We start from the raw sequence: 14142 nt of genomic DNA on the forward strand, positions 1-14142 counted from the left end.
AGGAGGAACAGAGCAAGCCTGGGTTACCAATTGTGGTCTTAGTAGACCAGAAGAGAAGAAACTGGGATAATTTTTGTATGGGCAAAGCACAGAAAGGATAGAGGAGAATTTCCTTCTCAGATGGGTGCTGTGGAGGTATTGCTTCCCTGAGGAGGGGGTTGTACTGGAGGCCAGGGGCCAAGATGGGATGGCCAGCAGAAGGCAAGAGCAGGGATTTCCCTCAAAACAAACCAAGGGACCAAAAAGATAGCACAGTGGGTAGTGCACTTACCTTACACGCAGTTGACCCAGGTCCAATCCTTGGCACCACATATAGTCCTCCATGCCCTTCAGGAGTGATCCCTGAATGAAGAGCAAGAATTGAGTCATGAGGAAAGTCAGGTATGGCCCCCCAATACCAAACCAAACCAAACAAAAAAAAAATAGCAGGGATGGCCCTTCACAGAGCATATCCTGATGGGTCCTGGCCCTGCTCAGAGAATCTCCTGATGGGGCCTCGCCCATGTCACCCAGGGAGGGGCTGGCATGTGGTGTCTCTTTTCCTGTCTGTGCCACCCTCAGCCTGAGAGCCCATCTGGAGGAGCACCCTTTGGGAAGAGACTTTCTGGGTTCTAGTCCTCAGAACAGATCGCATGGCATGTGGTGTGGTGGCGAGCAACTCAGCCACTAAAGCCTTTTCCTGGCTTCAGGGGTTTATTTTTAGACACCTTTGTCCAAATTTCCCGGCCCCTGACAGCTTCACAAGTTGCCTGGTTTTGACGTCACCTCTTTGATGAAAGCCCTTCCTCCCTCCTCCTCCTCCCATGGGAGCCTGTCAGCTGTGCTCCAGGCTCAAGTCTCTGAGGTGGGGGCTGAAGTGGGGGGAGTACCATGTTCTTTCCTTCCTGGGGTGAAAAAACCAGGGGTACCAGGAAGCGTAGAGAGGTTTTTCTAGGACTGACGTTTGGGCTTGGGCTTTCTGTGGGCTTGGCCACCTGCTGAGACAGTAGGAAAGGTGCCCCATAGTGGGGGCAAGACCAAAGTGATCTGCTGGATATTGGGGCAAGAGGTCACCTCTGCCCTTGTGTTTTTAGCCTGGTCTTTTGTCCTGGGAAACAGAATTAAGTGAAAGAAGAGGAAAGGACTCTCTTTGTTCATCTCTGTCTGCAGTGGACAGGAAAGTGGTCCTGTGCTTCTCTCAGTACAGGAAACAAAGGAGAAAACCCTAGGCTTCCTCCCACATGTGTTCTCTTCCCTACCGCCCAGAACCAGAGAGGGGAGGCTGCTAACAGTTCTGGGCTCATATGACTCTTCCAGCGCTGACAGCTGCCGTGTGTGTGTGTGTGTGTGTGTGTGTGTGTGTGTGTGTCTGGATCAGAGGCTAGGTTTGTGGTGCCTCAGATGGGATGACAGTGACCATTGCTTTCTGTTTCAGGAGGGAGTGAACAAGACCAGTAACCATGCAGCAGAAAGAGGGAAGGGAGGTCTTGGCAAGCTCATCTGCCTCCCCAGGGGCTGAGGTGAGGGCCAGGGCCAGGGCCTCTAGAGCAACGCTACTCTCCTAGCACTTTCACACGTGCCTGATCCTGGGGAAGGACTCGTCTCATGGGACAGCAAGGGTCGCTGGGAGGAGCCAAGGGAAAGCTACGTGGGTGGTTCTGAAAGAACAATTGTATCCCAACCTATTGTTCTGTGTGGCAGCCCTTGGTTCTCCCACCAGCCTTGCCCCACTAGCTTGATAGCCTGGCAGATGGAGCCGCAGGGTCAGGAACTCCGCCTTTCTGCATGGAAACCCTTGGGGGACCTAGGTGGAGCGCACTGGGACAGTGTGTGTGTGGAGAGGATCCCACTGTACAGCTGTTCGGAAACAGCTTGGCCAGTCAGGCTACTCTACCAGAGTCCCAGAAAGTGCTTCCTGAACCCCTAGAAACTCTAGAACAGAACTGAGTTTCTTTGAAATTGCAAGTTCACAGAGGAAATGGGATCCACAGGTAATAGTAAAAGGTCCCAAAATTCTCCACAGGGTGGAACCAGTCTTGCATGGGAGTCTACAGCAGGCTTTGGGGCGTACTCAGCAGACCAAGACTGAGGGCCCGATCTGGAGATCTTGTCAGAGGTGGGGGAGAGAGGGGTTGTATGGAAAGGTCCCTGAACTCAGAGCTTGGCCCATGTGTCTATAGTAATTGGTGAGGTAGATGAAAGGGTACAATCACTGAGAATGTAGACTTTTTTTAGACTTGTTTGTTTTTATTTGGTTTGGGTCTATATCCAGTGGTATTCAGGTCTTACTCCTGGCCCTATGCTCAGGTATCACTCCTGGTAGGGCTGGAAGGACCTTATGTGGTGGCGGCAATCCTGAGTTGACCACATGTAAAGTAAGTTCTCTGTCTGCTGCATCTCCTGCCTGGATGATAAGGAGATGGATGGTAGGTTCTTTTTTTTTTAGCTTTGGGGGTTACACCTGGCAATGCTCGGTGGTTACTCTGGCTCTGTACTCAAGAATCATTCCTGGCAAGACCCAGGGGACTGTTTGGGATGCCAGGGTTGAATTCGGGTTGGCCACATGCAAGGCAGCACCATACCAGCTATACTACCTCTCTGGATCCAGAGTGTTGGATTCTTAGTAACAATTCCCACTGTGCCTGAATTCCTTCTGACAGGATCCATAATTTTCTCCACAAACCCCTTTTCCAGGTCTTTGCTCTCCAGTTTGTAGAAGGCTCTTCCCCTGAAATGTTTGGGTATCTCTTCCTAAGTTTAGAGAGAGATAAGGCATTGTCTGCATCCTGATTGACTGGCAGGTGCAGGCAGGCTCTGAAGGTTAGACATTTGCTCTTTGTCCAAAGAAACAATTGGAGAGAAGCACGGGATGCCAGTGAATAGTGTGAGCCAGTTGAGGAGTGGGGGCCTTGGGAGTTAGAGGTCTGAGACAGCTCGGTTGATGAAGGTGTCCTTTTGGCACTTAAAGTGGTCTGGGATTCCAGACTCCTCTGGGGCAGGAGCCTCGAACTCTTTCATTGTGCCTCCAGCCTGACAGGGGCTGACATCCAGGGGTGGGAGCTGCACCCTTAATGCTTCGACTGGAATAATAGCTCTGCTTTTGGGTTTTCCGAACCAGGTGACTTCATAATACTCTCTGGAAGAGGATAATACCTGAGGCTTACCTAGTTTGAAAACTTTGCTGCTCTGAGGTATACACAACTGGGCATCTCCCTCAGCCTGGGACAGCCACATTTCTGTGCTGGGTAATAAGGATATAGATCACTGCTGTGTGAGTATAGCGGGAGGCCCTGGAGCTGCAGGCAGGACAGGTGCTCTAGGAGATGTGCCTATTTCTGAAGGAGCATGATGACAAAAAACTGGAGGTTGCATGAAGATACCCCTGTTTGGGACCGGACTCTTGAGTGGTGGAGTGAGTTGGAGCAGTGACACTGGCAGCTGCCAACAGGTAAAGTGGGATCAGGGACCTCCACAATAGGATGCCTGCTGGAGTGGGTCAGACTGGGAGTCAGTTCCCAGAAGCATGAGCGGGACCTCGGGTCTATCCAGTGGCTCAGGATCTCCTGTTGTTCCCCTTATCCTACCTGGGTGATAGAGAGGAATTGGGTTGGGGGTTGTTGGTGGTTTGGTTCCGTCCTGTCTCCAGAACGCTAGTTGGACACAACATCAGGAGTCCAAGTGGCACATGGCATTTGGGGTCATCTTGGTCTTCGTGCCTGTCACCTTTGCTAGAGTGAATGTAAATGGTTTTAGAGTTCTATTTGGGGCTAGGGGCTGGAGAGGAAGGAAGGTGGGTTTGGACCACACCCAGCAGTGCTTAGAGACTATTTGTGGCTTTGTGCTCAGGAGTGACCCCTGGTGGTGCTGGGACACCATTTACTATTCAGGGTAAGGGCTAACCAGCTGGGAAATAGACTGGCGATCTTAGTCAGAGCCAGCATCCCCATTGTTTTACAGACTGAGAGCCTGAGGTGGGCAAGGGAAGGTTACCCAAGGTCAAGAGATGAGGCAGTAGCTTAGTCTGGACTGGGTCCCCTGGGCTGAGGACTGATAACTTAACGTGCCTTTCACCACTCTGCCCAGTCCTTGAGTAGACATGAGTCTGAGAGGTCATTAACGTGGGGTACACTTGGTATGGTGCCCAGGGTAGGCTTGGGATAGAAGTACTGTGGACCAATGCCCACAAGACCTTTTCCAGCCCTACAGGGCAAAGTTGGAGGCTGAGTCCCTGGTCTGGAGACTGCTTGGGAACCAGAGGCAAAAGGGCAGGAAGAGTCTGGCTACCCACTTGTTCAGCAGGACAAATCATTAGGGGAGGCCTTGGTGACTTTTTCAGCCACAGATAGCAAATGCCATAAGTGCCTTATTGAAACTCATTCTCACCCGCAAGGAGTTGAAGGCAGCAGCTACATTCCCAGGCTTCCCTCACTGGGCATTCCAGTGCCAGATTCCCTGCCAGCTTACCACCTGCAAACTGGTCTGCTCCACTTGAGGAGGAGGGCACTGTTAGTAGTGCCAGGACCTGAAACTGAGAGGCAGGCTCTGGAATTCTCCCCCACATCCTCCCCCCATTTACAAGCCAAGGAGGTGGGGAAGGAATGGATTCACTGGGAAGGGCACAGCAGTCTCTGTGTGAGGGGAGCTTCGGGGCTGAGCCTGAAAGCACTGGTAACATTCCCTTGGTGGCAAGGCAGGCCAGATAGAGGCATTGACTTGGGTATGGCTTGCATAGACATTATAGATGGGGTACATGGGGTGGAGCAAAAATACAAACCTTAGAGGTGAAGCTGTTTCTTAGAGATTCCAGGGATCCACTGATAGTGAGTTAGGGGGTGAGGCATAGCATTCTGGCTGGGCTTTAGAATAGAATTTGAGCAGGCAACAATGAGGAGGAAGAGCTGGAGGCCACAGTCCAACTCTGAATGAAGGTGATAGAAGTAAGCTGAGATTAGGAGGAATACTCCATTACCAAATACCTGCCAAGCTAAGAGGAGACACCACCCAGACCAGGCCTTGGCATCCCATCTCCTCGAGGGTGTGTCTGCTGGATGGTAAGGTGTGGGGACATGCTCAAGAGAGAACAAGCTCCTTCCTGCCAGCCCAGGCCCTGGAACCTGCTCCTAGCATCTCTGGCTTTCCCCTTCCCCACTCTGCTACCCCGGGACTGAAAGCACAAAGCCAGCCTTTGCTAGGGCGGGCGTGGGAGTCACCGCTCTCAAAATACCAGCTTGGATGTGGTAGCTTGGCAGCCCTGCAGGACCCTGGGGGCTGAGGCTTGTCTGGATAGTGCTGTGGGGTTGGGCCGTCACCAATCTAGAGGGAGCCTCTCCCCAAGGCAGATGGAACTTGCCAAGGAAGAATTCTGTTGCTCTTCTTCAGAAAGCTTAGGATTCTGGGAGTGTGGTGGAAAGAGAAAGATTTTGAGGAGCAGGCTTGTCCTTCAGAACAGAGCAGCTGCCCTTTTGCCGAGCCCTCATGTGAGAAGAGGCTGGCTGGCTGTTTATACAGATGGGACACTGAAGGCTGTAGACTGCTGAAGCTTCACTGCCCACCTGGAAGCCCACCTCTGGGAGTGAGCAGAAGTCAGGTGCCCCTTGAAGATGAGAAGTTCGGGGTCTTCTCTTCCCCTTCTATCCTTGTTTTCCTTCCTCACTTCTCTCCTCCTCATCTCCATCTCCACTTGCCTTCCTGTCCTTCCTTTCTGGCACGTCTTAATTCCTCTGGCTCCCAGGTGCTTGGCTTTGTGGCTCCATCTGCGCTGAGCAGCCTGCCTGCTGCTGGATAATCAATCAGTAATATTTTCATCAGCCTGCGAGCCGGATGCAACTCAAAGTCCTTGACTGCTCAGATACTGCAGAGTGACTGGGTTTGGGGAAGGTACGGAGTCTGGCCCCTGCTAAGGAAGCAGGGGCTTTGTGAACTGCAGCTGCTCTGCCCTATTTGGAAGGGATAGGGGTGGGGTCTGAGAGCCTGAGCTCTCTGGGGGTGCTCACCCCCACTCACCTGAGCCTTGTCCTGCTGGTAGAGCCCAAGAAGGCCAAAGATGAGCTCAGTTGGGTATTGGCTATTTGGGCCCTATAGAATGGGAATATTGGGCATGGCTATAGGGCCAGGGCTCCCCTGTCCACCCACTACCAGGGTTCTTGAGGGTTTATGCACCTTGGGCTTGCATAGAAGGGAACACCCGCTTTGGCCCTCAGTGCCATGGTCCACCCTGGTCTTGACTACTGCCTAGGCCTCCCTGTATGGGCCTCCCAGGAAGCCAGGCCCTAGGTGTGCAGGAATATGAGCAGAAGTGTAAATTGTGTGGCAAGCCGCCGGCTCTGAGGTGAAAATGAAAAGTCTTCAGGCAGCGACAGCAGCAGGCACAGCAGGCTGGGGTGCCAGGCACAGCACTACTCCCCGCTCTACTCTCTCTCACACCTTCCTCTTTCTGCAGTCTTCCCCAGGCTCCCTCCCAGGCTTGGCTCCTCTGCCATCCAGGAGAGGCTCCCACACCAGCCTGGCTACACCCAGCCCAAAAAGGGACTCATCTCTTGCTTTCATTTGACTTCTCACGGGCTAACTGGCACACAGAAAGGGCTAGGCTTTGTGACCTCAGCATCTGTGGTTGTTTCTCCCGGGGGGGGGGGGGGGGTGCATGGTGTGTGTGTGTGTGTGTGTGTGTGTGTGTGTGTGTGTGTGTGTGTGTGTGTGTTTTTAAATGTCTTGTTTTTAAATAGTACTCTTACATGTCGTTTCCATTTCCTATTTCTATTGAGCTCACCTGTTTCAGTCTCTATATATTTTGGGGGGGTCTCCCAGGTACTGATTGATAGTCCAGGGGGCTTCTACCAGCAACTCTCAGCCAACTAGGCTGGTGGTTTACTGTGAGAGTTGAAGATGTGGAATCACTCAGGCCCTGAGTCCAGGGATTACTCGGCAGCATTGAGGGAAAACATGTGCGGCCAGAATCGAACTGGGGTCTCCCATGTATTAGCCATGCACCTTAACACCAAGACCACCTCTCTGGTCCCACTCTCTTTTATTTTGACAGTTGGGGATTGAGACCCAGAGAGAAGCCTCTAGTTTGTCAGTTATCAGACCAGGGTGCTGGCTTCTGCCTGGAAATTCTCTGCCACTTCTGCACCCTTTTCCTTTCCCGGCAGTGCCATCTCACTTCTTGACTCCCTTGTCATTTCCAGAACCTTGGGTTCTCTTGTTTTTAGGGGGAGTCCACTCTTACCAGCACCACAGGGTTGTCTTCTATTGTCACCTCTGCCCCACACGCAGATTCAGGTTCTGGGCCAGAGGGTGCTGGGAGGCCCAGTGAGGATGAGAGGGTGCCTGGGAGAGGGAAGTTGACGGAACTTCCTGGGTGGAATAATAACAACATGCCACATTCCAGCCATAGCTCCTGCTGCGCCTCCCCCATCACTTTGCACATATGATGCCGACTGGCTGCAGGGTCTGAGCCCCCACTGCTGTGTGCAGGCGGGTGCATGTCGTGTCTATGTAATTAAAAATGAGCATGCCTCACTTCACCCAGTGAGAAGATGCCACCACCTTGGGTGGGATGCAACAGCTGTTTGCTGGCTGGGTGGCTGCCTGGCTGTCCAGCCTGGCATAGAGAAATGAGTAGAACTGGGTGACTCGAAGGAAGCAAAGGGGCCCATCCTCCCCACCCAGGATGTACAGGGCTGTGATGGGTGGAAACAGAGCTGACTCCATTGCTTTCTGTGTCTGGACCTCATGGGGAAATATGTGGTCTAGACTTGACATGCACACATTGCCTTGTGCTTTGGAGAGCTTGAGACCACCACTTAGTGCTGAGAAAAACATGCCCCACTCAGGGAATGGCCTTCACAAGCATCCCCATACTCGAGGCACTCAAAGGGGTCCAAAGGGAAGCCACTGAGGGGCCATCAGCTACTTGTCAGTCAGCTCTCGAAGACTGTCAAGAACTGGCTTTCAGGGATACAGAAATTCCAGGGACAAAAGAGACATACCCCAAACTCTGGCTGACACTCAAGAACCCAAGCTCCTGGTAGCAGTAATGGATGGGCAGTTGAAGGGATGGTGAAAGGAAACCGTGTGCTCTCACCACTCTCCTCTACACAGGGTGGGCAGCACCAGGCAGCCACCCTGTGCCACCTGCTCTGCCAGCCCCCTCATTGGCAGGCGGGAGGGAGCTCTGCGGCTGCTCTGCGCATCTGCCTCCTCCAGAGAGCCCAGCTCTGAAGTTGCCTGGCTGTGGACAGCCCGTTGCCATAGAAACTGCATCCTCCATCCTTGCCGTCGCCTTCATCTCAAAGCCATCGGGGAGAACAGAGGAACAAGGGAGATAGGAAAAGGAGAGAAAACTGTGGCCTGGCTACACAGCCTTTCCTTCCCTGCCCAGTCTTCTCTTCACAGTATCCCGCACAGGGAACACCAGCTGCCCAAGCCTGTCCCCCGCCCCCTGGAGTGGCAGCCTCTACTCAAGCCCAGCCCAGTTGGTCCTGTCCCCCACCACCTGGGGGCCCGTGGCCCTCCCTGCTGGAGGGAGGCAGGGAGCTAATTAAAATCTCATTGATGGCTCAGCCCCAAATCATTTTAACACATGCTGGGTCCTGTCAAAAATTCAGACTCAGGGGGCAGAGAAGGAACAGGAAGAAGACAAAGAAACAAACTTCTAACCTAGGCCCTTAGCAGGAAAGGGACTTCCAGTTGCTCCCACAACCTCTCCTGGGAGTTCCTTCTCCATGCTTTTCTCACTGGGCAACAGTCTGGTCGGGGCTGGAGGGCAAAGACAGGACTAAGTAGTCAGGCAGAGCGGACAAGCCCTCTTTGCTTCCCAGCTGGTGTAGCCTCAGAGGGAGCAATGGACAGCCAGGGGCTACTTTTCAGGCCCTCATGGCACAGCAGGGGCAGTGGCGCCAGTACATACCGGTGAGCTGGTAAATATTGGAAAATCATTGGAGGAAGGCAAGGCCAGCTGCCTCTCCCTCGGCTACCCCTAGGGAGTCCTTGGAGAACAGACTGCCAAGGGCACTCAGTCAATGGCACTCAGTCAATGGTACACTGGGCTGGTACAGCTGAGAAACGCACCCTGGATGGGCCTGTCGTCTTCAAAGGACTGGGCATACCCACTCCCACAGCCCAGACAGAGAGGCTTGAGGGAGAAGTTGCTGGGATGGGGGAACCTGCTCTGACCACTGAAACCACCGGCCCTCTGATAAGGTCCCAAGACTGAGCCACTCACTCTAACACAGAATGGCAGCAAGAGTGATGCAGTCCACCCTGTCTAACAGGAAGTCAGCTAGTGTTGCCAGCTGCCAGCAGGCAGTAAGGAACTAGCTTCAGGAGTTCCAGTCCCTCAGATACACTTCCAAACCCCCACACCCCTCTTCGGAGCAAATAAAAGGGGAACTTGGGACTGCCCCCAGTGGAGGGATTTCCTGGAACCCTCAGTCATCAGCACGAATCCCTGCTAACTTCTGCTCTGAGGCACAGGACTCTGTGTGGTACCTCACCCACCGGCTTGTTCTGTGGGGGATAAGAGAAGCAGTAGCCCCACCCCCCACTCCTGCCGCTGCCTTGGAGCACATCATACATGCCCTCCTCAGCTCAGGCCCAGTTCACTTGAGGTCAGTAATCAGCTGGGACGGATCTGGACCTTCTTTGGCTGCGGTCCCAGATGGTGCACAGGGGAGAATGGTCCAGTTCACTGAGAGAAGCTCAGGTGTGAAAAATTCCCACCCACCCCCCACCCATTGCTGCCTCTGGAGGGGCCAGAGCCAGTGATCCCTGCTTCCTGGTATTGTGTTCTTGTTCAGCCTCCTCCTGAGGGCCAGAGCTGGGATGAGTGTGCGGGCAGAAATAAGGGCAAATGGGGACATGAGCTCCTGGCCATGGCCCGACAAAGCATCCAAGTGGTGAAATTTGGACTCAAACTATTAAAAAATAATGACTTTCCTTCACTGACTCTGGAGGTGTTGGGCTAGGAAGGCCCACTCTGCTCTTGAGCACACAGGACTTAGGTTGAAAGGCCTTGGCTGGAGCCATGAGTCATGCTTTGGAATCAGAAGCTAAGCTCCAGCTAGACCTCAGGCCTGCTCACCCCGCCATGCACCTTCTAGATGCACCCTGTCTCCGGCTGGCTGCAAGGGTCTCAGCAAGTTAACTTCCCAGACTCATTCCTCCTCTCTCCCCCCAGGGGAAAGTGTTCTTACCCCTCTTCATTCACTTTAATTGGAGGGGTTCCTCAACCCAAGGGTTGACCAGGCAGGCAGACAAGTGGAGTCCTGGAGTGGCTTCTCCCCACCAGGCGCTAAGTCTCTCATTACCGCTAAGTGGAAGGCTCATTTCAGAGCTCGTGGTGAGAGCCAGGCGGGTGCTATAAATAGCCGTGTTGTGAAGGTTGGCGGGTGAGCAGTGACAGGGCAGGGGCCTCGCAGTCATTTTTAGTGGGTAATTGCGCTGCATCACAGGAAAGGGGGCCAGGCTCCACAGCAAGATGCATTTGACCCCTGTTCTGATTGTTCCAGCCTCAGGGTAGCAGACAGGTCCTTGTGCCCCCCTCTGTGTCCATGCAGGGGGCCTGGGGTGCCTGCCTGTCTCCAGACTGGGGGTCCTGTAAGCTGGTGGGGAGTTGTGTTAATGTCCAGTGCTAGACCTATTTTTGTTGCTCCAGCTGAGGGTCACCTCGTCCCCATTGGATGGAACTCGGTGCCTTGATGGGTGAAGGGGAGGGAAATAACCACACACCTAGCACTGGGGAGTTGGCATAAACTAGAAGCAGCAGAGAAACTGGAGGAAAGAGGGTCCTTTATCCTCTGTCCAGGGTCTGATGATAATTTGCTCTACAAGGGCAGAACCTGGAGCCCTAAGAGCCAGGGAAATTGACCATTCCTGGTATCTGTGGGCATCATGTAGGATAGGGTGCTAGGGGGCCCAGGGTTGGGGAGTCTGGCAGGTCAGACCTGGTAATGGATAATGGGTAATGGGGCTGCAGTTGATGGAGCCCTTCTGGACTGGTCTGGCATGCAACATTTGTTTCATGGCTTTGTAAGACCAGAGCTTTTTTGGAAGACCTTTTGGTCTCAGACACATGAGTTCTCTGGATCTGCATGGACACAGAGGGGGGCACAAGGACCTGTCTGCTACCCTGAGACTGGAACAATCAGAACAGGGGCCAAACGCATCTTGCTGTGGAGCCTGGCTCCCTTTCCTGTGATGCAGCGCAATTACCCACTAAAAATGGGTAACCCATGCAAGGATCATGGGTTCTTTCAGCACTTGTCCTTGGGTGGTGTTCCTAGAACCCTTGGTTTCTCAGCCACTGGTCTCTGAAGTGGTGAGGGGTGGGCATGGGCGCTGCTTTTAGGGTACTGAGTGTGTACCTACCTTGGCAGGGGCTGGGAACCTGGAGCAGATTGTGGCAAGAGGCAGAGTCAGACATGGAAAGGAGCCAGTTGCAGGGCTCACTCAGGGACCAGTAGGTTCGAGACCTATAATAATCTTATTATACACTCTCCAACCAGGAGCGGAAGCTGTGTGCCCACCCTCGGCTGGAGATCTACCAGCAAGACCAGATCTATTTCATGTGCCCACTGGCACGACAGGGGGACTTCTATGTGCCTGAGATGAAAGAGATGGAACGAAAGAGCCGGTGGCCCATGGAAGCCAGTGATGCCCAGACGGATGGCACAGGTACAGGGTCAGGAGTGCTGGGGCAGGGCCTTTCCCCAGCCCCTGCCTGACACATACAAAAACATGGTGGAGGAGGCACCTCCCTGGCTGGGTTGGCACTGGGGATGTCTGAGCTATATTTGGCAGAGGTGGAGGATGGAGAGCCACTTACCCCAAGACCTACATGTAGAGTTGCCTATCCCAGACACGTGTCACCTAGATGTGGATTTATACATGTCACCCCCGGCAACAGATCCAGAGATCCTCGGATTCCCTCCCGATGCGGCAGGAGTGGCCTTGGAAATCCAGACCCCAGACAGCTGGATGCTCAAGGGAGGGGGCTGAGGCCACTCAGGAAAGGCCACACTTGGGTGGGGCTCATCCTGAAATAAGATTGGCACTGGATCTGCAAGGTAAGGAGAGGAAAAGGCGTCTCCTGCACCCATTGTCTGAGACCTCCTCGCCAAAGGGCCCCCAATGAGGAGTGCCCAATGCTTCCGCAATGTCAGCCTTGCCAGGGGCTCGCCTGCTCTCAGCACTACCCCGCACCTCCAGTGTCTCAAGGCTGTGTCCTTGGGTCAGGGTGGTCTACCATAAACATCCAAGTGGCCCCAGTGGTCTGCGCTCGTGGGACCTTTTGTGACTGGAGCTCCGTGAACTAAAAGTGGTACAGGTGGCAGAGGCAGTGGCTATCCCTTGTCTCCTCTTAGGAGAGTCCCTCTGTCCAGTCTTCACAGACAAGGTCACCCCAGAGGGGCATATCGGGAGGAGTGTGTGGAGAGGCAGCCTCTGCTCCCTGGGGGCCATGTCCAACACAGTTAACTTCATCTGCCACTTAATTACCTCCGTGGGGCCTGGCAGCCACTCTTCACTGTTCCTGCTGTGGGCACACTTGTGTGGCACTCGGTCAGCAGGCAGCTCCCTGGTCTGTGTGTCGACCTCCTGTGACCTCCCTCTGCTGCCTGTGCCCCCCTCCTTTGCCCACCCACCCTCCCATCCAGCTTTCCTCCAAACACTGCCTGCCAGGGGTGGTGAAGGACTGCTTGGCACCCGCCACAGCTGGCTGCAGCCTTTGCTCCCACGCCCCCAGCTCCTTGGCCTGTCCTCCCTACCAGCCTGCCCGCCCTCTCCCTGCTGTGGGGGCCGAGGGGTCTGTCCGCCTCTGACGGGGTTTGCCCTGGCTCCGGGGCGGACTCTGGGTGTCTGCCTGCCAGGTGCTTGCCCTTGTATAGCAGTGAAGGGTGGGTGCCTGGCCGCCCCAGGCTTGGCCTGTCCCTGCCTGCCTCCCTGCTGTGGCCCAGCTTGGGCTGAGAGGTGAAAGGGGGTGATTAGCTGCCTTGTGCCTGTTATTACATTGATGTATTATTTAGCTCCAGAGAGGCGATGAATATTTGATCTCCTTCCCCGGCTGTGGGCAGTGGAGAAGGGAGGGACTGGGGTGAAGGTGGCGGTTTCATTCCCTTGCCCAGCAGCCCCAGAGGTTTGGGGCTCGAGGTTTACCCACATCTTCCCTGGGATGCAGACCCAGAACTCTGGGACTTTCTCCTGTGCAGGATTTGGTGGCTAGTGGGATGCCACTTCCTGCCTCAGACTCTTTTGCCAGCTATGTCCATATGTCTCCAGAAACTGTCCTCATTCCAGCATGCCGGGCTGTGGCCTGAGGGACACACTGGTTCCTTCCTCCAAGCTGAGAGGGAGGAGACAGCTGGCTGACAAGCAGGCAGAGTCTCCTGTCCGGGTCCCAAGAGAGCCATGGGATGGGCAGGCGGGGAGAAGGTGACAGTTTAATGGGGTCTGGGAAGAACTATTGCCTTCCTCTGCTCCTCTCACTCCTGGAGACCCTGGAGTTCCGATCGTTAAAGGAAGGAATGGGGCTGAAGTCCTGCCACTGAGTCAGGGCATCACACATAACTCAGGGTGCAGCCTGGGCTCATTCTTGAATGTCTTCAACCTGGAAGCCAGTACTGGGCCCTTAGTTGAGGGAAAAGGGCCCTGGGCCAAAGACTTGATACTTCCAGTGCTCACCTCCTGCCAAAGTGGCATCTTCTTATGACAGAGAGGATTGAGGGAACAAAGCCCATTACCTCACCCCCTTCATAAGTCTAAGCTGAGGTTCAGTGAAAGTTCCAGACCGAGTGCAAATTCCAAGCAGACCCCCAACTTGACTCAGGGCACTACCACTGTGGCTGCTAGCCCACCCTCAGTTTCTGTAAGGATCCACTGCTGACTCCCTCCCTCTTACATTGGGAGGTGTAAGAGGTGACACCAGCCTTCCTGCACCCCACATTCCTTCCCTCTGTGGCCAGAGCACTGCTCCACCCCCAGCAGCTGTCAGTTCTTCTGATGTGTGAAGATGAATTAAGGAATTGTAGTGTGGGGGATATATTGGGAGTAGGAGGAGCAAACTGGGAGGGATCTGGACCCTCAGCCCCATTCAGCATGGAGTGCTCCCATTATCCCCTTCTGCTTGAGGCTCCAAAGCCTCCAGTGGTTGGGGAGTAGGTGGCGTGG

The 14142-nt window shown here is 54.2% G+C and overlaps 1 protein-coding gene across 6 annotated transcripts in view; it reads left to right on the top strand.

Annotated features, from left to right (window-relative positions):
* The window catches only part of LOC130037908 (testis-expressed protein 264), a 139405-nt gene that overhangs the window by 123983 nt on the left and 1280 nt on the right, over positions 1-14142 (top strand). For all 6 annotated transcript variants that reach the window (XM_056129954.1, XM_056129955.1, XM_056129956.1 and 3 more), the window contains one exon: positions 11484-11652. In XM_056129954.1, the coding sequence (XP_055985929.1) occupies positions 11484-11652 (169 nt within the window). The remainder of the gene's footprint in view (positions 1-11483; positions 11653-14142) is intronic.

Source organism: Sorex fumeus, unplaced genomic scaffold (assembly GCF_029834395.1).
Source record: "Sorex fumeus unplaced genomic scaffold, SorFum_2.1 ptg000072l, whole genome shotgun sequence".
Classification (NCBI taxonomy): domain Eukaryota; kingdom Metazoa; phylum Chordata; class Mammalia; order Eulipotyphla; family Soricidae; genus Sorex; species Sorex fumeus.